The 23,874-nt window shown below is 46.7% G+C and overlaps 1 protein-coding gene across 2 annotated transcripts in view; it reads right to left on the bottom strand.

Moving 5' to 3' along the window:
* ABCA1 (ATP binding cassette subfamily A member 1) overlaps positions 1 to 23,874 on the bottom strand; it is a 330,657-nt gene that overhangs the window by 66,666 nt on the left and 240,117 nt on the right. For both annotated transcript variants that reach the window (XM_079790446.1, XM_079790445.1), the window contains 3 exons: positions 13,785 to 13,878; positions 10,009 to 10,150; positions 9,117 to 9,235 (listed from right to left, as the gene is read on the bottom strand). In XM_079790446.1, coding sequence (XP_079646572.1) covers positions 9,117 to 9,235; positions 10,009 to 10,150; positions 13,785 to 13,878 — 355 coding nt within the window. The remainder of the gene's footprint in view (positions 1 to 9,116; positions 9,236 to 10,008; positions 10,151 to 13,784; positions 13,879 to 23,874) is intronic.

Raw genomic sequence — 23,874 nt, 5'->3', positions numbered from 1 at the left:
AGGTCACTGGGTGGGGAAGCAGCAAGGAAGCCAAAGACTCCTGGCCACAAAGAATTTGCATTCTGGTCACGTGGATACCACACACGTGGACACTTAAGAGTCACACATCACCACCAGCAGCTGCAGCCGGCGTGGACACGGAAAGGCAGCGTGATGTGGCGCACAGGTTCTCAATCTTGGCTCCCATTAGACTCACATGGGGAGCTTTACAAAACTCCCAGTGCCCGGGCCACACCCCCAACCACTAATCAGAACTGGGGCTAAGACCCGGGCATCGGAATTTTATACAACTCCCCAGGAGATTCCAGACAAGGTTGAGAAACAATGGTATGGTAGAAATTAGGATGAGAAGGAAGAGGAAGGAATGTGGTGCGAGGCCAGAGGGCTGGCTTTGTATCTCTGGTCTCAGTTCTCTCCCTTATGTGGCCGGCAGGAAAATGAGTGGAGAAGCCAAGAATATGGAGAAAGCCAGATGTCTGAAAGCGTCCTTCTCCTCTCAGCCCAGCGAACGCCTATCCCTTCTTTATGACTTGGGCCATGATTCATCCCTCCAGGAAGCCTGCCCTGACTTCCCCACCCATAGCTGGGTTAGGTGGCCTTCCTCTGTGGCCTGATGGCATCCTATCTTTTCCTCGAGCACCGCGCAGATCAAGGTGCAGGTGTCTGAGCACACACCTCTCTCCCCAGAAGAATGGAAGGGTCCTGAGGGCCAGGGCTCTATCCTGGCATGCAACGGTGCCTGGCACAGAGGAGGCCCTCAGTAGCTTGTGGGTGTGTGAAGAAATGAATGAACACAAATTAGTGAATTAACCAGTGAACTGAGATGATCTGGGAAACAGCCAATCATGGAGAAGTAAATTCACCTTGCAGAGGTTAGGGAAGAGTGGGACAGGACCTGAATGTGAAACCAACCAGATGAAGGCAGCACTAGTTTCTCTGAGCCCACTCAGCTGCATCCGCCCAGGTCGAGAAGACAGCCAGCCAGGTGGTGCAAGCTGGAAGCAGGGAGTGGGGAGACGTCAACAGAACCAATGGGGGTGACAATGGCATTTACCTCACTGGGCATTAACCCTCACTGGGGGTTAAATGAGAAAATGTAGCTGAAGTCCCAGGATAATGCCAGGCACTGAGAAAGGTACTCAATATGGCTACTATAATCATCACCTTCAGGAAAGGCTGGTTTCATTAGCTTTATTGTGCGTGCACGTGCGTGAATGTGCGTGTTCAAGTGCATGTGCGTGCGTGCGTGCGTGCGTGCGTGTGTGTGTGTGTGTGTGTGTGTGTCTATGTTATGTATTTGCCTGGCTGAATTCCTGAGTTGGACAGAATTGTTGAATTATCTCTGCTGATACTATCTATGAGATAAAGGTTGAAGCTGCCTGATCTGTCTATTCAGAACTTGACTGAGGAATTTAAAAATCTAGCATTTGACAGAGAATCAACAGGAAAGATCATATCTACAAGGTCACTACAAGGGTTAGCATAGGTGTAAGATGACAGGTAAGAAAGACCAGTTATTAGAGGCAAGACAGGGAACATTTAGTGGAAAAGGCAGTCTCTTAGCCATTTAACTTGGCCCAAGTGAGTTGACGCGACCTCAGTTTTCTGATCTGTAAAATGTGGGATAAGAAGATGACTTTGGAGGTTTTCTCATCGGTGGTATTGAAAGGTACACTTGGGGTAAAACGAAGTCAGCACTGGATGTAATGTCAGAAGATCGGAATTCAAGTCCTAGCTCTGCTGTTCCTTGACTGCATAACCATGAACCTCACCTTTCCCCTCCTCTGAATCTCTCTGGGCCTCAGTTTCCCTAAACATAAAATGGGACTATTAACGCTCACAGGCTGTTGTGAAAACCAAGATCAAGAAAGTGAAAGTAGTCTTTTGTAGGGAAAGAGCTAAGGAGCCTCCGTTTTCCACAGGTGCCTGAGAGGGTCTGAATGCTGTCCCAGAGCGCGGCCACCAGGGAGCTGGGCTGGTCACTAAAGTGTGAGCCCCTGCTGCCTGCAGAGAAGACTGAAACTCACTCTCCAGCAAAAGGCCAGGAGAGCTTTCCTGCTGCAGTCTCTACGATATGGACCAAAATAAGTGATCCGCTGAACTCAGCCTCCTTGGTTTGGGCTAGAGGAGCAAATGGTGGTCTGTCCAGTTCCCAAGAGCTTCCTTTGGGTGTGGGGAGGTGGGCAAAGGAAAGGAGGAAAAATAAAGTCTGGACCTTGAAGTCTCAAGAACAAAACAAGTGAAATGTGTTATTTTGTGGATTGAGGAAGAACAGGACAGAATCCTCAGTTTCTTGCTAATTCTCTAGGCCAGGCCTCTCTGACCAAGCCAAGGAAACACCTTCAAGCAGGTAGAGGGGTGTGGCAGGAGAGGCCCTGCACGGGGAGGGGGGGGGGCGGTGCTGTCGGTCAGTGTTCCTGGGATTCTTTCCAGCCGGCCAGAGCGCTGCAGGGAAGGACAAGAGAAGGAGGGGGCAGGAGGAGGAGATGGCAGAGGACAAGGGAGGAAGGAGGAGGGGAAGAGGGAGGAGAAGGAGAGAGAAGGGGGGAAGAGGGAGGAGGAGAGGAGAGGAGGGGGAAGGCGGGAGAAAGGCAGCAGGGAGGCGGAGGAGGGAAGCCCTCAGCAGAGAGCTGGGGTTACTCTCGGTCAATGCCCTCCAGTCCCCGGCTCAGGTTTCAAGATTGCTGTAGTCTCTTTTGTTCAACATGAAAAGGAACCACAGCAATCAGCTGCTGGAGAAGTGGGTGGAGGAGGCAAATGAAAAAAAGGAGAAGTGGAAAAAGAGATCACGTCAGCATCCACGGCCCAGACACTCTTCTGAAAAGGACCCCAGGAGGGTCTCCCAGCCTCGCCCTGCCCCCATCAGATGGGGAATGGGCTTGAGGGGCCTGGGCCAAATTCCAACTCTTGGCTTTTCTCAGCCTAAGCTTGTCTGGCGTTATAAACAAGACTTTGAAGCATTTCTCTGCTAAACAAGCGCTGGTAACAAACACACTCGGGTTTCTTCTTGGCGGTTTTTTGTTGTTGTTTTGGTTTGTTTTCTGGATGGTAGGGCTGTGTTCCCTTTTTTAAGGACAGCGCCTGCCTGTTTCACTGAGATGGCTGGACCCCCTGCTGGGAAGACCAGTCTTCCTCCGGGAAGGTCAGGGCTCTGGAGAAGCAGGTCAAGCAGGTGGCCTGGCTGTCCCCTGGGGTGACTCCTTGGCAGATGAGAGAAGGCCATGAGCCTGGGGTGCACCTAGCCTCAGGTCCTCCCTGCTGGGCATCTCAGCCTGGGTACCCAACCCAGAAGTTTCCCTCTCTACAGTTCACTTGCTCAGGGATACTAAGATCTCAGGTTCCAGATTCTGGATAACCTGGTTCCAGAATGTTCCAGTTATGTGGCCTTGGAGAGGTGGCTTGGGCTCTCGGAGCCTGCATTTCTCTGTAAACGGAGGTCTACCTTATAGGGGTGTAGGTATCCTGAATGCTGACTCGTTAGGTATGAGAAAATACAAGCTGAAAATTAAACAAGTTCAAAATAAATGTGTTGATAAAGTCATGACGACGACAATGTTGCAGTGGGTTCCCAAGAGAAACCAGAAAATTTAGGGTTATGCTCTCTGAACCCTTTGAGGCCAGAGTCTGCTCTTGAAACCAATGGGAGTTCTGTGAGTTTAGGAGCCACATAGTTCTTAAAGCATTTTACATGGTATGTGAACTTGCATTAGTTCAACTAACTTTTAAATGCCCACTGACCCCCAAACACTAGTGCTAGTGTTCAAAGCAGCATGTTGCTCGGTGCTCCTTGAAGGCAGGAGCCTGTGATGGAAGAGATGCTCTAGAAAGACACGATCCTTCCCCTTGCTCCCAAGAGGGGATGGACAGAGGGTGGATGAACAGAGTTGTGAGCCTCCAGCCCTCCCTGCCACGCCAGAATCAGTCACCAATGAAATCGAGGACATCACGCATCTTTCCCCAGATCCATCTACTGAGGCAGGAGCACACTCGTGTCTTACTAAGATGTGGCCAAGGCGGGAGAGGGAGTTGGTAGCCCCTGGAATGAGGATTCACATCAACTGATAAGAACCTGAATAGTAACCAGGTCCTCAAAGAGCCCGTGGAGACTGTGGCCCAAAGGAAAAGGGTGACCTGCTCACACGGGCCAGGAGCACTCCTGATGCAGTGGGGGCAGCAGGCAGAGTGGGGCTGACTTTGGGAGACAAGTGCAGGACCTAAAACCAAGATGAGTTTATGGGTTGGGGGCTGAGAAGGGATTCTTTCCAGGACTGGACTAAGGAAGAATTGTTAACATGTGTCATGTATAAATAGCTTAGTTTCTCTTCTTTTAAAGTTAATACAATATTTTAAGGGGAAAGGTCATGATGTGTGGGTAGTGGAAGTTGATTAGCATTCACTGATCATCAGACACGTGATATGAATTGTTAAGTCCCTAAAACAAATTTCCAAGAAATATATTATTCTCATTTTTCGAATGTGAAAACAGACCCAGAGAGGTTAATATCCTGTTCAAGGTTACAGAGCAAGCAAGTAGTAATTTGGAACCCAATCAGCTCTGGCTACAAAGCTTTGGCTCTCTCTACTATATCAGGAAATAAATAAATCTCTTTACCCTTTAAAAAATGCCTCATCATGTTTTTGGCATCAAGCTCATGATGCTACCCTTACTTCTCGGTATAAGACAACATGGCAGCACAGTGTGGTGGGAAGATGCTGACAGACCTGGATTCAATTCACAACTTTATTGAATGGTCCTGGGCACCAGACGTAACACTTCCCAGCCTCAGTTTCCTCATCAATAAAATGGGGATGATAACATCAACCTGCTAGTGGCGGTGTAAGTCTTGAAGGCAACACTATATTAAAAATGTAAAAGGGCATCATTACCTGATGCGACTTCATCCGCTGGACAAAGTGTCACTCTAAGATCGCCCTGCCCTTTCGTGCCCCGGGACAGCAGTGATAAGAGGGCCGGAAATGGGAAGTTCTCAACTGGAAACAAACTGGATTCCCAAACTGCTCTTCGTCACCCAAGATTGTAAATATAATCTTATGTTTATAAGATGATAAATAAATCTTAAACTGGAAAAGCAAAAGTCGAGAAATAATGTTTTTTCCTACTGTTCTTGATGAGGGCAATGCAAACTTTTTAAAGGCAGTCCAATATTGCGGGGTACACGCTGTCCTGTCGTCAAGTGCAATTGTGCCCTCTAATTCTTGCCTGGGTAACGTTGACCTTTGACTCGATTTCGTTCAGGCAGGATTTCAACACAGCCCCGCAGCAAGCGTGGCAGCCACCGGATTGCAGCCTGGCTGGGAACAGCCCCACAGCAGATGGAAAGCGAGGGCCCGGGGCTCTGGGAGCAGGCTGGCTGTGACAGATCCAGGACAACTCTCACACGTTAGGTAGAAAGGTTTCAAAAGATGAAACCCTAAGACCCTAAATCAGAACTTGGACAAGTGCATACAGAATGTGAATTGCGGTCACCCAAAGATGTAAAGGAATTTCCAGTTTGATGACACGATATTGACACATATGTCATGAGCTCTTCCAACAAGATGACACACAGGGGACCCACAAGGACAAAACACAAAGTTTGGGGCTGCAACCTCCCCTTCAGCGGCTGCTCCCGGGGAGGGGCGGGTTCAGGCGGGGAAGGAGAAGTGGCTGTGAGTCACAGGATGTTCTTTCTGGATGGGCCTTGGGGAGCGGTCCACCCATGCCCGTGACCCATGAAGCAGGGAAGTGGAGGAAGTCTGGCATTGCTCTTGCGGAAGCCCTCTGGTCTCCTTTCGGATCCCAGCCCACGAATGCCTAGTATCCTGTTTCCTTCGAGACGTTTCTGGCTTCACTGGGCTGCTCTCTTTAGGATGTAGTAACAGCAGAGTATGAAAGTCCGACGGTGTAGCCCTTTTCCTGCCTCTTGTCAGCTGTACTTCCTTAGGCAAATTACTTAGGCATAAAAAGGAACAAAATTCCCTGCCTCGCATGATGGTTGTGAAAATGCAGTGAAGGAAAGTACAAGCCTGGTGCTTCTAAATGCTTTATCGTTATGGGCTCCTTTATTCCCCACAATGTCTCTGAGAGAGGTTCTGTGAATGTCTCCACGTTGAGGAAACTGAGACAGAGATGTTAGGGAATGACCTGGTAAGCAGCAGAGCCAAGATCTGCACCAAGACAGCCTGGCTGCCAAGTGTGTTCTCTTCACACCAAAGTGGACTGCCCAGCAGATGTTTACATGATGACAATTCTACAACCCCTTTCCCTCAACACTCTGCCGTGGCCAACTACACTGCCATGTCCCCAAAGCCTGCCTGCCCTCTGGGGATCATGCCTTTTTGAGACTCAAAGATCAAAGCAGAATCAAAGGTCCATACAGTTAGTTCTCAGTGTTGCCAGTAAATCCAACAGCCAGGAACTTGTGACCCTTTCCCCTAAGTAAATTCCAGCGTAAGCCTCGGGACTTATTTCACAAAAGTCCTACAGAGCACATCTGAAAGGCCGAGCAAACCAGATGCGTACCACGAATATACAGAAAATGGCAGTCACGCCACTGACCCAAAAATCTAGCCGAAGGGATGGGCAAGCTAGAGACTCAACTCAGAGATCAGAGCGGGGGAAATCATTCCCTAAGTCTAGAAAAATAAAAAATTGAGGGGAGAAAGGGTGGGAAAAAACGAGAGCTGTCTTTAAATATTTCAAGGGAAATAAAATTAGCCTCATGCTCTAAAAGGTATAGCAGGGCAGTGGATATTTTCTCATAATGAAAGCTGTCAACACCCAAAAAGAGCTGCCGTGTGAGAGGGAGGTCCCCATCTGGGGAAGTGGGTGTACGGGAGAGAAGGCTGAGGACAGCGGGGCTTCAGACATGCTGATGGGGACAGGGCAGGAGAGCCAAGCGCAGGCCTCTCAGCCAGCATCTGCATGGCACCCCCCAGCCTCTGACTCTCTGAAACCCAGAATGCTAGTCAAATCCAGCAAAACGTGGCTGACTTCACCAAGGAAGAAGCAACACTTGCCGCATTTCCCCCTGGGCTGAGGCCTGGCTCTGTGCAGCAAGACAGGCAAAGAAAGGAGGCAGCGATGTAAGAATTGGCTACAGGACAGAAAAGGAGAGTGAATGGAGAGCTAAGCACTGATCGGATACAATCAGAATCGGAGATCTTCTCTCTTCAGAGCTGAGCAGAGGACGTTGTTCGAATGCAGTTTTGGCTTCTCTTGCCCACCCGAACTCCTATGGTCAGCTGCTCAGAGAAGATACATAGTTGTGTCTGAGGAAGCCCCACTAAGATCTGAAACTCTGTTTTAACAGCTCACCCCCATCAGCCCATCTATTTCTCCAGCCATGAACTTGACTAGGGGGAAGATAAATTGAGCAGAAGAGCAAGGCCAGGTACTCAGAAATGCATCACTGACAGACACATAAGAACAACATTTTCTCCCATTTATTGCACACCTACTATGTGCCAGACACTTAAGACTTTACAGTTTACATTACAAGTTACCTATTCATTCATAGCTGAGGAAATGAAGGCTCAGAAAAGTTAAATGGCTTGGCCAACATGTCTCCACTCCAAAATAATCATAGCTCATATTCGCTAGATGTTTCTCATGTTCCAGATGCTATTTTTAAAGCAATTAAATGTTATATATCATTTATCCCTCCAATTAATCCCATGAGGTAGCTTCCCCTATTGTTCCCATTTCATAGATGAGAAGCCAAAAGGGCCCAAGGGACTTACTCACAAAGTCACAAAACCACAAAGTAAAATAGCCTAACGGTCTTTCAACTCTTTCCTCTGGGCCACACTGCCTCTGCAGTAGAAGGATCACCCGGGCTCTGCCTCCGGTCCACCAGGCGGTGCCCTTCGTTAGATGAGGAAGGACTGATGCTTTGCTTGGTGTTTGCATCTCTCTGTGTCCTGCGCTGGGACAGACACACGTGTGCAGGACCAGGGGCCTACAGGACACGGAGACAGCATCCAGGAGGCCTGGCCACGCAGCCAAACGCAGTCCAGCTGGAGGGCCCTCGACGCTGACTCTAAGTGCCAGCGCACCTCTACCCGACGTGAAGCGACACCTTCTCCGTGCCACCAGGCACAGCTTCGCTTCCCTTTGTGGTCAGTCCCGCACCGCCCACTGCCTCTTTCCCTGCCCAGGGGGAGGACAGATCTGTCTGTCGTCCAAGTCTGGTTTAAACTCTAACACTTTACACCGTTTCTTCTTTTGCCAAGTGGATCCCAAACCGGGAGGCCTTTCAGAGAAGGCCAGCCCACCCAAAACACCAAACTAAGTAAAAAGAACTATCCTTGAGCAGTGGCAGCGGCTGGCCCATGATGGGGAGTAATTGATCACTGACATTGTTTAGAACCACCAGTGCATGGTGATGATAAAAAGAAGACTGACTTTCACTGGGCTTCAGTATTGCTTTTCAATCCTCTGCAGACCATGCACACCACCGTGGTCTGCACCCAGGGGACTGCTCCCACACTCCCTGCCGCCTTGCAGGCCACTGCCCTGGGGGCTCCACGACTTCTTCAGCCAACACCTTGGCCAACAAACTGCCTGCTCCGCAGACACTTCCTTAATAGCGTGCCCAGCACTTATCCAATCAGAGATCAAGATTTCGCTTTTTAGAGATCAGAGTTCAAATGTCCATCAGGCTCAATCAAATGACTAGGGGGAAGATGAATTGCATTTTCCTTTTAGAAGTAAATGCTTGCTTTCACTTATCCATATCAAGTTGCAACTTTAATTGCTCTTATCTGCACAGAAATATCCCCATCTATAAATCTGCCATTCACTGCAACCATAGGGCTGACTCCGGAGAAATAAAGTTGGAAGCACCCTGCACCCCTAGCTGTCCTAACGCCGGGCCTGTGCCATTCCTCTCTGGGGGTTTTCTTCTGTCACCTGGAGGAGGCCAGGGCACTCATTGTTTTCCCAGTTTCTCCTGACACGCCTCCTGCAGAAAGGCCTACAGCTCAGCCACAGAGGAGGAAAACCCAGCAGGGGAGAGTTAGGAGGGCCAAGCACCAGGCTGCCTGAGCTGCTCTCTCCCTGGGGCAGGTCAAGTTCCAATGATACACCGATACAGAGCAAGGCTTTGGCTTACTTGAGCTGTTGTTCTCGATCTTCTGCAATGTTCTCAGAACCTTGTGTATGTCCTTCATGCTGGTGTCTCTCTGGCTGTATAAAAGCAGCCGCTGAGCATCTGAGAACAGGCGAGACACACTGCAGGGAGGACAAGAGAAGCACAAAAGCTCTGTTAGGCCGGCTCCCTCTCCCACTTGAAGGAAACCTGGCTGCCGGGTTCTCCACTCCTGCTGCTCCCCATGCCCAGCTTCCCTGATACCCTAGGCTTCTAAACACCCCCCAGCCCAGCCCCAAATGCTCCTCCCCACGTGTCCACCAAATCCTGCCACCTCCTTCAAGGCCCAGCCCATGTGCCTCGTCTCCAGGAAGCCCTCCCTCCCACACACACACACACACACACACACACACACACACACACACTCCCCCAGGGCCCACTTATCCATGAGACACAGTGGGCATAGTACCTAGGACTCAGGCTATTCTTGGGGTCCACAAAAAAAAATTAATTTCTTTTAGAAGCAGAATAAAACGCCAAATACAGAATGAATGTGTATAAGATGAATCCAGCTTGGGTTATATTCACCTTTAGATGGACACACTTATAAAATAAAGTTTTTAATATTTCTGCATAGAAGGGGCCATGAAAAGCACTCCTTCCCAACTTAGCAGCCAGTTTTTGGAGGAACACTGTCTCTCCACACCCCCTAGTGCCCCCAGCCACATGACTTGCAGCTCCACAATCTTACATCTGGCAGCAATTCTCCCTGCCCTCATTCTTCGGACTTCATCGCACAAACCTTGACGGAAGCAACTTCACTCAAATCCAACCATTCAGAATTCTCCAGAGGTTGCGAAGGGAAGAGAAGAACTAACGGACAAGTTTGGGAAAGAAAACCTGACCTGGTACTTACATGGACTCGTTAAAGTTTCCGACAACGCCAGGAGCCTCACCAGGAGTTGGGTACCGGAAACACGGGTTATTGGCGTTGCAGATAATCCCCTGGACCCAGGGCAGCGTTCCTGCGGAGGGCATGGCTTTGTTTGGAAAGTGGCCTGTTGACATAGACAAGAAAAGCACAGGAGAAACATCAGTTCTTTGAAGCAGTTTGGGGACTTGATCCTTATCTCTATTGGCTCCACACCGTCTCATCGCAAATCTGTCTGTCCCTCCCCCAAGTCCCAGAGACCTGCCACCTCCAACGAATCCGACCCTGAGTTGGAAACCTGGCATCAGATAGCGATTCTTGATCTACTTAACATCATGTGTAGAATGGGATTCGTGGCACAAACCTTGGAGACAGGGGTAGATTAGACCATATGCAGAAAGGGGCTGGTGTGCAGCTCGCACCTGATCATCAGTTCATCTCCCACGGTCCCCCTCACTCTTCAGAGGGGCCCTGAGGATGGCCTAATCCAATGCAATTCCTTCATTCTCTAAGGAGGAAGATGCAGTGGCTGGTGAAGAATAGTCAGGGAACCCGTAGGTAGGACTGGGGGTGGAACCCACAATTACGTCATCCACATCCATGCTCCTTCCCCCTTGTATTGGCGCCCCCCTGTGCACCTGAGGCCTTCTCAGGTTCCTCTGTACTGTCCACTGTTTGGTGTCACCTCCTCTGCCAGCTCACAAGCTCCTCAGAGGTACTTAATAAACAGGCTAATTGGGGTCAGAGGTCATCTGCTGCTCGTGTCCCTCATCGAAACCATGAGCCCCATTCAATAGGTCATCTCCTCACTCTCCTTTCCCTTCATTATGGGGGAGCATGTGACCAACAGCAGGCCTGGGTGTACGTGGCTGATCAAAGGCACAGTTTGGTTTGGGGCAGTCTGCCCTGGTGCTGCTTCTAGGATATCATGATAAATGTGCCCCGGAGCAGGAGTCCTAACCTGAGGACCAAACATGTGCGAATTCCTTTGGACGGAAAGGCCACGCTGTAGCTCCCATCATATTCTCAGCGTGTTCTGTGACCCCAAATCGTCAACAACCATTGAGAGCCATGGCTCTCTAGGCAGCAAAGAGCTGTGGGCTGCACAGACTTTGGGGTCAGACCTACTGGGATTCACATCCAGTCCCTGCAATACACGAAGCGGAGACTTTGGCCAAGTCACTGAACCGCCAACTCTCAGTTTCCTCATCTGTAAAACGGTGATAAAAATACAATCTACTTCACAGAGCTGCAGGAGGCATCCCAGGAGTTCTGACAGGCAAGCATGCAGCTCAGTGCCTGGCGCGGTGTAAAGGCTGTCAGGGTTACTGAGGCACTGCGGTGGTGAACCTACAGTCGTCCTCACTCTGCTACTGTCCTGCTAGGAATACTCCAAATCTCACAGCCACAACCTGCCTCCCAAGCAGGACCGCTCTTTTACTCATCCTACTATTTTCACACAAATATGCTAACGAGTCCTCCCAGAAGCTAACCCACAGCCAGGACTGGCCACCCTGCATTTCAGTCCTGGGGCACTTCTCTCTGTCCTTTTCTTCTCTTCATATTCCATGGAGAGTCAGCATCCTCAGCAAGGATGTAACAAGATCTGATCCCTGTGGCTACTCCGCAGGGACTCTGGCCTGTTCAACATTTACTCAGTTAACCTCCTTATCTCCCTGGTAATAGTTCAAGGAAAACCAAACAAGGTCCCTTGCCTGAGTCAGCTGCTCCTCATGCAGGGAGATTTATGTAACCCAACCAAGTACTCCAAGGACCACAGGAGTCTCCCCTTGATTCTGCCACTAACGACAGGGTGGGTGTTGGTCCAACAGCACAGGGCATGGGAGGTGAAGGTATTTCGGGCTATACCTGGTGGGTGAAGCAAAGACCCTTCCCTGTGTGTTGTGTCCCACCTTATTTGCAAGCAAAAGCAAGAAGATGACTTGGCAAGGGGCACAGGATGACAATCAAACAGCATAAAGAGTCCCAGGACCCAGGAAAGTAATGACGGCCTGGATGGCTCTGGGTCAAACAGGGGAAGATTTATGGGGAAGAATTATATGCCAATCCTCTGTTTCCAGAGACAACACATCTCTGCAAGATTCGCCTAAGCAATCTACCTTCCAGCCAGGTCCCCAGAATAGTAGGTGAGGTGGCAAGAAGTGCATAGGTGCTCCCAAAAGTCTTATCTGCCTCCTATAGGTATGGAAATTCCACAGCATTTCTGAAATTCTATGACATAGATTCAGATAACTCTGGGTTAAAATTCAACAACTTGTTCAAGATCACAACCTCGGCAGGTGTCAGAGATAAGAGATAAGAGGGGCAGACCCCAATTTCTGTCTGATCCAAAGTCGGCCTGTTCCTACTACACCATCTTGCCCGCTTGGGATCATTCCAGAGAGAGAACAGCCAAGCAGGTGAAAAAACTGAGTTTTCCCATCAGTGGGGCTTAGGGCAATGCTTAAATAAAACCAAATATGCAGTTACTCATCAATCTTTGGGATTCCAAAAGAGAAGTCAGAATTACCTCCCAAGCTCTCAAACTGAGTGTGTATTTCATTTTATATTTTTTCCCTTTCTGGTGAAATCTGAAAATCACATCTGGTAGAATGTCCTGAGGTTGTGTGGCATTTTTTTTCTAAAACTTGAGTATATGTAATGTGTGCTAGCAAATTAGCAGGTAAATGACTGCCTCGATGTGCCGTGGACCAGACCAAGAACACAATTAACAGGTGACCCAGAGCCACCCCTTTCCTGAAGAACAGTATCCTATAAGTCCATACATGATAGAAACATGATATATTATACCATTACATATCCCATAAGTCCAGGAGGCTGGCAGGGTGTGGGGAGAGCTGGTTAATGGTAGGGAAAGTTATAGGAGCAATGGAACAGAGGTTCCAGCTAAACCTCCTACATAAATGTGGATCATTTAGACTGGGACATTTCCGTAGTGTCAATCCATCCAACGTGCCCAGCCAGGAGAGAAAGACGTGACTGTGGAATAACAACAACCGCTAGCATGGGGATTATTATAGAGATGAGAACACTCAGGTACCAAGAAGCTAAGTCGCCTGCCCAATGTGATATACCCAGGAATTGCTGAAGTCAGGATTCAAACCCAAGTAACCTGACATCTAGAGCGTGTGTCCTTGGCCACTACTGTATTCTCTATGCTCACTGTAAAGGCTACGATCAAAACACAGGATTTGGGAGTCAGAGGACCTGAGCCTTTTACTTCATCTCTGTCACTTATTAGATGTGTGGCCTTGGGCAAGTCCCTGCCCTTCGCTGAGCCCCAATGAACTTATCAAGCAAAGGGTAATAATCAAGTCTATTTTACAAGGTTGTTATGAGAATCAAATAAAATAATATTAGTCGATCTGAGAAGCTCTACGCAATTGCTGCTTAGAATTATGTTCCATGATTTGCACCTGTGTAATAAAGACAGCTGATGGGGCCTTTGTTAATCACCACTTTCTGAACCATCAGAAAGGTTATTTTACTTTCGTGACTTAAAATGTATGAAACAGACCTTGGCTATTATTATAGTTACTATTATCACCATTCCCTAGGACTGAAAACAGCTTCCTGAGTTCAAGACTTATCCAAAAATTGAGAGCCTAGCTTTTCTGTGCCAACCCATTTATAGTGTTTCCTAAAGATAGTGTCTCAGGAGAGGTCAAAGTTAGCCCATGCCCATGGCCTGGATTCCTCTTGCCGGTGGAGAGTCTCAGGCAGGATGCTCAGATACTCACATTCATGTTGTTCGTAGGGTGGGTAGCTCAGCCGAACGGAGATCAGGATCAGGAAGATAAATAGAGGCCAGGCCACTTCCAGCAACAACTGGCACTGAGAGGGAAATAAGACGGAGCACTGTGAGTTTAAACAGTAATACAGATGCCTGACACTTTCAGGCTTTGGGAAATCCACAGAGATGTTAACTCAGCAATTGATCAACTTCTCCAGTCTCTCCCACCATTCTCTAAGCTTTCATACCACTTTACTGTCTGCAGTTCTCACCTTGTGACATACTATTCCATACCTCTGTGTTTCCCTTAAGAACGGGAAGATGCTGCCCATCCTGCATCATCTGGCTCATTTCTGCTCATTCTGCAAGTCTCAAACAGACATAATGTCCTTCTCCTGAGCTCCCACAGGAGCCGAGCCCCTGAAATCATCTGATTCTACCACTGGCTTCTTCGCAGCAATATGAGCACCCTGCAGGCAAGCACTGGGTCCAGTCATCTCTGTATCCTCAGCATTAGCACAGTTTCAGGTACACAATGACGTTCATTTATTGAAAGAGGAAGGCCAGGGCCACCGGGCCTTGCTGTGCTAAATACACACCACCTCTGTTCTTCAAATGCACACAAAGTTGCCCCCCACGGGGCTGAGAAGAGGGCTCCAAAGGACAATGGCGATTCACACAGCTAAACCTCCTGCATAAATGTGGATCATTTAGACTGGGACATTTCCGTAGTGTCAATCCATCCAACGTGCCCAGCCAGGAGAGAAAGACATGACTGTGGAATAACAACAACCCCTAGCATGGGGATTATTATATTAATAATTCCACATTGACCTCCACACACCCAGAACTGGAAAGAGCTGGGAAAAGTGCAAAGCCCTCCATCCAGCAAGGTCTGGTCAACATCTTCTCCAGTGGGTAGAAGATCATTAAACGTATAAGTAAGCCCTATCCACAGGTTAAAGCAATGAGGTTTCTCTAAAGGAAAACCCTGCCTCAATGAGTTACCAAGGGATAAATAAAGCACGGGGACAGGATGGAAATCATTAGACAGAATTTAATTGAACCACTGGTGTTCAGACAACTACAGATGCTCCTCTACTTACAATGGGGTTATGCCCCAATAAATCGGTTGTAAACTGAAAATATTGTAAGTCAAAAATGCATTCAATACACCTAACCTACTGAACATCAGACCTTAGCCTACCTGACTTAAATGTGCTCAGAACACTTACATTAGCCTATAGTTAGGCAAAACCATCTCACTGTAGAGTGTGGGTTGTTTACTCTTGTGAACGTGTGCCCAGCTGGGAGCTGCAACTTACTGCTGCTCCCAGCATCCCAAGAGAGACCGTACTGCATATTGCTAGCCCAGAAGAAGATCCAAATTCAAAGTATGGTTTCTACTGAATAGGTATCACTTTCGCACCACTGTAAAGTCGAAAAATTGTTAGATCAAACTATTGTAAGTTGGGTACCTGAAGAGTCTCACCTCTTTCTTCCTCTCATTGCTAGACTCTGGTGTTCTAATTAGGATGAACACCAAGAGCCCAAAAGAGTGATGAGGCCTGTGGTTAAGAGTAATTACAACTGTGGCTTCAGCACCATAAAGCCAAGAGACACTGGTATGAAATCCCCCCTCCCTCTTCTCTTTTAATAGAATTATGTTCGTCAACCTCAAGACCATATATATTTTTTGTAGAAAAATCAAAATTAAAAAATGTTTAAGTGTATATAAACCACCCCAATCCTACTTTGCAGCAAGAATTCCTACTAAATTGAGCTAACAATGATTCTCTGTTAACATTTTTGTTTTTTATTCTATGCATACATAATTTTTTTCTATAAAATTGAGATTAGATATCATATATAGTTTTGCATTTTGCTTTTTTATTTAGCATCATACTGGGAGTGTTTTCCATTATATACAATATTCTCCTAAAATATGAATTTTAATGACCACTTAATATTCTACACTGTGAATGGACTGTAATTAAGTTAACCTTTCTGCTGATTGCTGGTGCTTCAGACTGTCTTAGAGCTTCTCTTTATTATTTATTGTTGGATTTTTTGGAATTTTAAACAGACCATTTTTAATTTGCAAATGCCTTTGATATGGTTCCACATTAACCTTTTTTAAAAAATCTTCTATTTGAAAAGCAATATAAGGGTGATAACAGTGTATGTCCTGAGGTGATAAGAAAATGGGTAATTTTTAAATGCTTTCCTAAATTTTCCATAAATGGAACAAACAAAAAAAACACACCACCATTAGCCTCTAACTATGAGGACTAGTATACTATAGACAGCACACCAGGAAAAATATAGAAGACAAATGGGCCCCTATTTGAAAGAAGGCATGCTGTGACTAGGGTCTCCAAGACCAAAGACGGGCTGGTCTTGCTAAGTAGTTCCATACGTGATCCCAAAGAGGCAACACACACTGAAACCTGCAAGCTCTCCAATGACATTGGGCCTCTCCTACCTGCTGAGGGGAAGTCCCTCCTGGAGAGGGGCGGAGGGTCCCCAGATACTCTCTGCCTTTATCAGCACTTGGCACAGCAGGGACCCTATGTCTGTGGGAGCTTCTCCCCTAGTGTCACTTTCTTCTCACGAGGCCTACCACACCCTGAGAGCTTAGCAATGCTTGTTGAGTAAGAGAATGAACTAATGTTTATAAAATAAGGAGGATGGAAATACAAAGCAGTGGAGCCCTTTGGGAAAGCAATTTGGCCAAATGTATCAGAAGACATATTTATCCCCTTTGACCAAATAATATCACTGGGGCTATGACCTATAGAACTAAATTCAAAATGTCAAAAAGCTACATATATGTACTTGTTCACTGAAACACTATAAATAAAAAAAAATACTAGAAATAATTGCACAGCACTAGGGAGATGATTAAATTATGGTACATCTACTCAATTCAGTAGGCAGTCATTACAACAATGTTTATGAAACACAGATACTATTAACCATATAATATTAAGTGAAAAAAGCAGCACACAAAATTATATCTATTCCAAGCTTACAGCTGAATAAAATCACAAATATTACCCAGACAGGAATAAAACTTGTCAAAAATGGCATAACTGGGGATGAATTCAGAAAAGAATAATCAACTCAGAAAAAAAAGAAAATGAAGAGAATGAGTAAGATTGCATCAAACTTAAGCTCTGAAACTACCATTTGTGCTTTCAGGATGAATAGTAGCTACCGTTTATGCAGTAGGCACACTATATACAGATTATTACATGAATCCAAGGCTAAAGCGCAAGGGAGGGTCATCATAGGGCTGGTCCATGGCAGGGTTGAGATTAGCAGCCACTTCTGTCCAACCCCAGAGGTTACATATAAAATTCTATTTGACACAGGAAGTGGCCCAGGTGGGATGTGACTGCACTAGGAGGCATGATCAAAAAAATCTGCAGGTTCCACAGAGGTAAAATGAACTCATGGCCTATAGATTTATTATAGCTACAGCCAATACTGAGTGCCTACTGGGTACCCGGGATTTTTATACATCCCATCTCTAACATTTAATTCTCACAATAACTCTGTGAGATCGGTTGTACGATTACCATTCCAGAAGTGAAGAAACAAAGGTTCAAACCAGTTATGAGCCACAGCCTGGTAAGGGGAGCCCACCAGCACTGGCACCCAGACCCACTGACCCCTAGAACTGTCCGTTTGCATTCATCATGCCTCTCCTAGAGCCATGTTTGGGCCACACACCCGTTAAGACGGCTCACAGATCTGATCCAATGAATCAAGCCTAATGTTCCTGGGCATCTCTGCAGCCCCCACATCTAGGACCCTGTAGGGCAGCAGATGCTCAAAATAGTTGGTTGATTGGCACTGATAGCAAAGGGGAAAAAATCTGCCAGTGGGTAAGAAAAAGAGGTAAGAAAAAGTGTGATAATAACAATAAAGGCACACACTTAAACAGATCTTACTAAATACCAGTGTTCTAAGTACTGTACATATATTAACTCAACCTTCAAACAACCTCATTAGTACTATTATTCTACTCCTTTTACAGATAAGAACACTGAGGCTTAAAGAGTTACTATATTGCCCAAGGCAACAAGGTTGGTAAACAGCAGAGCCAGGATTCAAAGCCAGTCTGGTTCAAGGGTCCCTGCTCTTAGCCACTAAGCACCACTATTACGAGAGTATCTAGATTACTGATCTTTCAAACTCCTTGGTAGCCTGAGTTACTAAAATGTATGAATGAATGAAGAGATTGCCTCCAAAGCTCATACCACACAAACCAGAAAACTCATGGAGAGAAAAAACTTAATCCATGCCCTTTTACTCGGCACCTCTAAAATTATACCTGTCATTCAACACAAAAGTCACCTTACAAACTCAGGGGGATGTTCTAGGCTCTTTATTTTATTTTATTTTATTTTATTTTATTTTATTTTATTTAATCCTCACCCAAGGATATGTTTTTTAGAGAGAGGGGAAGGGAAGGGGAGAGAGAGAGAAGCATAGATGTGAGAGAGAAACATTGATCGGTTGCCTCCTGTACTCGCCCCAATGGGGTTTCACACCCCAAACCTAGGTATGTGCCCAGATTGGGAATCGAACCTACAACCTTTTGGTGAACATGACGATGCTCCAGCCAACTGAGCCACTCGACCAGGATAGGCATTTCTTTTCCTAATAGTCTCCTTCTAGAAACCTAACTGCCAGGCTTGCCATTCTGGCTCCACTCAACATCCAAGTAAGATTTCTCCCATCCCTAGACTTAGCACTTTTCCTTCACATAGTCCCTCAGAAATAGCTTGGAAATAAAACTGATGCTTTACTGTTATAAACCCCTATAGAAAACTCTTCTAAATCTTGTTTTGGTACCTACCCACCCACCTCCACATCTCTCCCTCTCCCCTTCCCCCCCCCCCCCCGCCCCCGCCCCCGGGAGAGGAACATTGTTTTCAAAAGGCATTTCTCACCAAAGTCAGACCGTCAGGAGCCTCCCTTTCCTCCCTTTCGTGTTGGGTGTTAAAATAGTACGTAATTCTGATGTTGAAGTGATTGCTACACTGAGTGGCTCTGGGAGCACCAAAGGCATCACTTTGTGCCTTCTGACTCGTTACTCCTCAGCTCTAACATGGGACGCTCCGAGCGAACACCTGGAGAGCAGGTGCTATTCTCAAGAGCAGCACTATTGACACAGGTAACTGTTGAGGGGACTCTCCTGTGAACTGTAGGATGCTCACCGCACACATGTACTCTACCAACCACCCCCGCCCAGGGCAGTGACAACCAAAAGATGTCTCCAAATATCACCAAATGCCCCTGGGGCATTACATAAGGATAGGATCCTTTTTAGAACTTGGTATGGTAATAAGATTTAATGGGAAAGAGAAAGAGATGAAATTATCAAAGACTGTTCTGAGAGGCAAAAAGGGAGTGTGGGACAATGAGTTGCCCCACATCTCAGTGTCCAAAGTAATAGCACACTCTGTGCTCTATCAGCATCAAAATAAAAAATATGTACCAAATGACTAAACAACCCCCAAATAGCTCCCTAATGACATAACAGTTTGATCAATGTCCCAAAAATAACTAGAAAAGGAATCGCTATTTAATAAAATTTGCTAGGATGATATGATATGAATGTAAAGAAAAATCATTTTTAAACCCATCCCTGATACCATACACCTCAATTAAGTCTGTGTAAATTAAAGTGAAATCTTTAAGGTCAAATCAGAGCAATGCTAGAGGGAAAAACATTTTTTTAAAAACCCAGACCTGCCCTCTCAGAAGTATGTAGCCTCATGCATTGATGGTGGCCTTTTAAATTGGTTTAATCCTTTGGAAGGACATCTGATCATAGACTTCAAGGGCCATTCCCCTTTGACCTAATAATCCTGCTCCTGAGATTGTGGCTTAAGGAAACAATACAAAAGTAAGAAAAGACTAGATGTATAAAATCTTCAAAGTAATTCATTCATAATAGCAAATGCTGGAAACCATCTAAATGTTGGCAACAGAGAATAAACTTAGAAAATAAAAACTGTGGGATAGATTATTGTAAAGCTCCCAGAAATGTCAATGGACGCAGCCCCGGGGTAAATGTGGGGCCATGAGATGGAATTCTTCCTCTAACCTCTAACACTTTACTAACCCATACTACGTTCTTCACTGTGAAGCAGGAGCTGTAATGCACATCTCTCAGGATCGCTGTGAACATCAAGATAACGCATGTAAAAGTGCTTCCAAAACTACAAAACACAGCCTACGCATCAAGAATCATTATTATAAATATGAAGATTATTTGGAAATTTGGGAACAGACACACCGAGTAACGTTCAAGGAAAGAAAGAAACCATAAAATGGAACACGTGAATGTAATGACTTCACTTGTCTCCCTGGGCTGTCGTCACTCAAGTCCCCTTAGCGCCGAGGACCAGGCATAAACTGACCCTCAGGGACTCCTTTTGCACATAAACTAAAACTCAACTGCCCTTTGCCAACTGCAAAGCCCTGCATGGCCTGGCCCTGCCGACTCCCAGCTCGTCCCCAGCCGGTCTGCATTCGCGCCACCAGTGCCACTGGCTTTTCTCTTCCTTGACTCGGGAACATGTGTTAGGCCCCGTGGCCTTCACACTCTGTGTCTCTGCCGGGAATACAGTGCCCTTGATCTCTGGGATCCTGATGTTCCCCTGGCTAATGGCTGCTAAAACTTAAATGTCATGACCTTCCCTTCTAAATGAAGTCCCTACCCACAGCCTGGCAGTATCCAACACAGAACCACAGTTTGTCTTCATGACACTTATCACAATGTGTTATTATATGTTTACTTACATAATGTGTTTTATACCCGCTTTTCTCACTTCTTTAAGGACAGGAATCACGTCTGGTTCACCACTATGTGCCCAGTTCACTGTCCCACATGTAGTAGATGCTCCATAAACATTTACCCAAATGAAACGATAAATGGCTATTTGTTCTAATGTTCTCCATTCCACGGAAGGGGAAACTAAAACCTAGGAGAAATGAGTTTCCCCTAAACCCAATGGCATATGGTGGCCAACCTGCAGTCAGAATTGAATTAGAATTAGATAATGATTAGAATTATTATTTGGATTTGAACTATCACTGCCAAAGACTAAGGACAGGGAAGAAGTGTATCAAGTTAAATGGAAATGGGGAGGGGATATGGAAGTTTTCATCTAGTCTGTAAAATTCTATAATGGCTCTTAAATAAAGAGTTTTAATTTTTGATAGCTTATTCCTATCATTAAACAATGCCCAAATACTCTAATGTATGCAATAACTAGAATTATCTATTTTCCCAGCCACGTGGCCATCAGATCTATCTAATTGAGAAAATATTTAATAGCAAAGGCAAAAAAAAGGGGGGGATGGGGGGAGGTGCAATATGGCCGTACTCTGTCTACGGGACCTTGGCCTTTGGCTCAGCCTAATACCAGATGAGGATCAGAAAAACTCTGATCCCTCTTCCTGTCCCCCAAGCCCTGTTTGTACTGAATGACCACCACCCACACAGGTTAACCGTTACTCTGAACCCAAACTGAGCTTTGCACCCAACTTTCGCAACTCAATTTCAACGTATTCTTTGCCCAACAAGAACAGCAGAAAGCTAACCCTGGCTGATGGTCCCCATGATTTTGCACAAAGGGGACACCGGAGAGAGGTCCCCAGAATTCATCAGCAAACAAAGACACAGAGCAAAAAGGCAAACAACCGCCTCCCAACAGGGGAGCTCAGGGGAGTACTGGCAGATCCCAGCTTCTCCATAGTCTTTCTCTTCTTCCTGGCAGCAGCACACAAGGCCCCTAAGCAGGGGAGCCTCCTTGAGACCTGAGAACTGATAGCCCATGTAACACGTGCGCCACTCACGGAGCAAATACTTACTGAGCATACCCCTGATGCCGGGCTCTGGGGCCACGTGTGTACACTGCAGGATGGCAGGAGAAGGGAAATGAGCAATGATTTCCTGTCCACTGTGGGCAAGAACGATCATGGAAACGCACACTTCTTCCCCACCTAATGGGAAGGACTGGTTCTGACGAGGTGAGCTAACCCAGTGGCACCAAAACTCTTAGCAGGTTCCAATGTTAAACAGTATCATCTAGAAATCCAAGCCAGGTGCACTGGAATGTCGCTACCAGTCAGAACTTAAGATCCAGGGACATTAAACCTTTCGTGCAAAGCCAGCCAAGCCTGCTTTAAAAAAGGAGGGGTGGGTAGGGCGGGGAAGGCCGGGCCTATAGGAAGTTGGTTCTTGTGCTACTTCCATGGAAGACCCAGCCTGGACTCCTGTCCTCTGGCCCAAACCCCAGTTCTGTCGACTTCCCGTGGAGCAGGCCAGATCTTTCCAACTCTGACAATCTAAGCACCTGGGACCTGAAACAAACCACCTTTCTTTCTGGCTCAGCAAAACGCAAATCTTTTATAAATCAGGAAGGGAGATGACTAACTGGACCAGCCAGCAGGCAATGATATACAATCTAAGAAAGCCCTTTTATATCAGGATGCTGTGTCCCTACTTCTTCCTTCAACAGGCACTCTGGCATAAGACTGAAAATTGCCTTGACTAAGCCTGCCTATCTCTCCAATCTTAACTCTCGTTAAACCCATGCGCTACATTGAGCAAGAAGCAACACGCTCAAGACCAGCGGAGACAGGTCCGTTCTGGATGGCCCCACCCCCACATCCTGTTACAGGACTCTGATTCCTTGGCTGACCACAGGGAAATTCCTTCCCTGCTTTGTGCCTCAGTATTGTTATCTGTACAATGGAGGCTTGGACTGTACTACCCTGAAGACCTCCTTTCATTGCTGAGATGGTATGATTCTTCCCACTACTCACTGGCTAATGGACACACCACAGCAGAAATGATTTCCTATCACGCGGGCTGCTACAACCAGGATGAGAAGAGGCAGGAGATCGGAACCACACAGTAGCTAAGAAATGAGGATGAGAGATGAATTTGGGAACACCAGAATCTGGGAAGAGCCACAGAAGGCAGGGGGAAAGGTGAAGGAGTCGGAAACTTCAAGATCTTGAGAGGGAGGATTAAAAAAAAAGTTACCACTGAAAAGCAATTTGACATAGCGGTTTAGAGCGCCCACTCTGGAGTCAGAAGGCCTGGGCTGGAACCCGACATGTGCTTCTGGGGACCCTGCAAGTTCCCCAGCCACAACAGGGACATGAGTACTTCACGGAGTCACAAAAAGACTAACCCAGTTAATAACGCACTACTGAGTGCCTAGCACATGGAAGCTCATTCTAAGTGTTTGCTTCCTCATATAATACTAGAGGCCCGGTGCACGGGTTCATGCACCAAGTGGGGTCCCTCGGCGTGGCCTGCGGGGATTGGGCCGAAAGCAGCAGTCCAATGCCGCCTGCCGCTCCTGCCTGCCGCTCCGGCTCATCCCAGCCCCTCTGCGGCTCGCGCCCAGTCAGTCCCCATAAAGAGAGGCTCACGCTAGCCAAAGTGAGCCCTGCGTATGGCTCCCATCAGTCAGCTAGTGGCATTCCCGCTGTGGGAGTGCACTGACCACCAGGGGGCAGCGCCTGCGTTGAGCGTCTGCACTCTGGTGGTCAGTGCGCATCATAGCGACGGTCGTTCGGTCGCTTAGGCTTTAAATACATAGATTAGGTCTTATATTTTACCATTATTATTATCACTAAGACAGGCAGGATATGTTAGATACACAGATTCTAGTTCCTACTCTCTCATTAGTGACCTTGGGACTCAGGTCCCCACTAGTAACGTGAAGGGCTAAACAAAATCACTGTTCCTCAAAACTAGAATCTGTTTGTGGGGAGATTGAGGGGTGGGACTAGGGGGTATATTTTCAATGGATTACATGTGAGTTCCCTATGAGAATTTCAACCATGCTGTGTTTTCATTTTAATGGTCATATAAACAAACTAGAATAACATATCTGGATTTTCCAAATGCCTATTTTATAACCAAGTTCTGGCACAAGATTTCAAAGCCTAAGTTTATATTTGTGTTTGATTGTGTTGGCACCATAATTGTAGCAGACTAATGAGGAAGGAACAGATTCAGACGTGATTTATGAATGATGAGATTGGACCAAATG

This window comes from Cnephaeus nilssonii, assembly GCF_951640355.1.
Source record: "Cnephaeus nilssonii genome assembly, chromosome: 14".
Classification (NCBI taxonomy): Eukaryota; Metazoa; Chordata; class Mammalia; order Chiroptera; family Vespertilionidae; genus Cnephaeus; species Cnephaeus nilssonii.
This window is presented reverse-complemented; position numbering and strand designations above follow the sequence as displayed.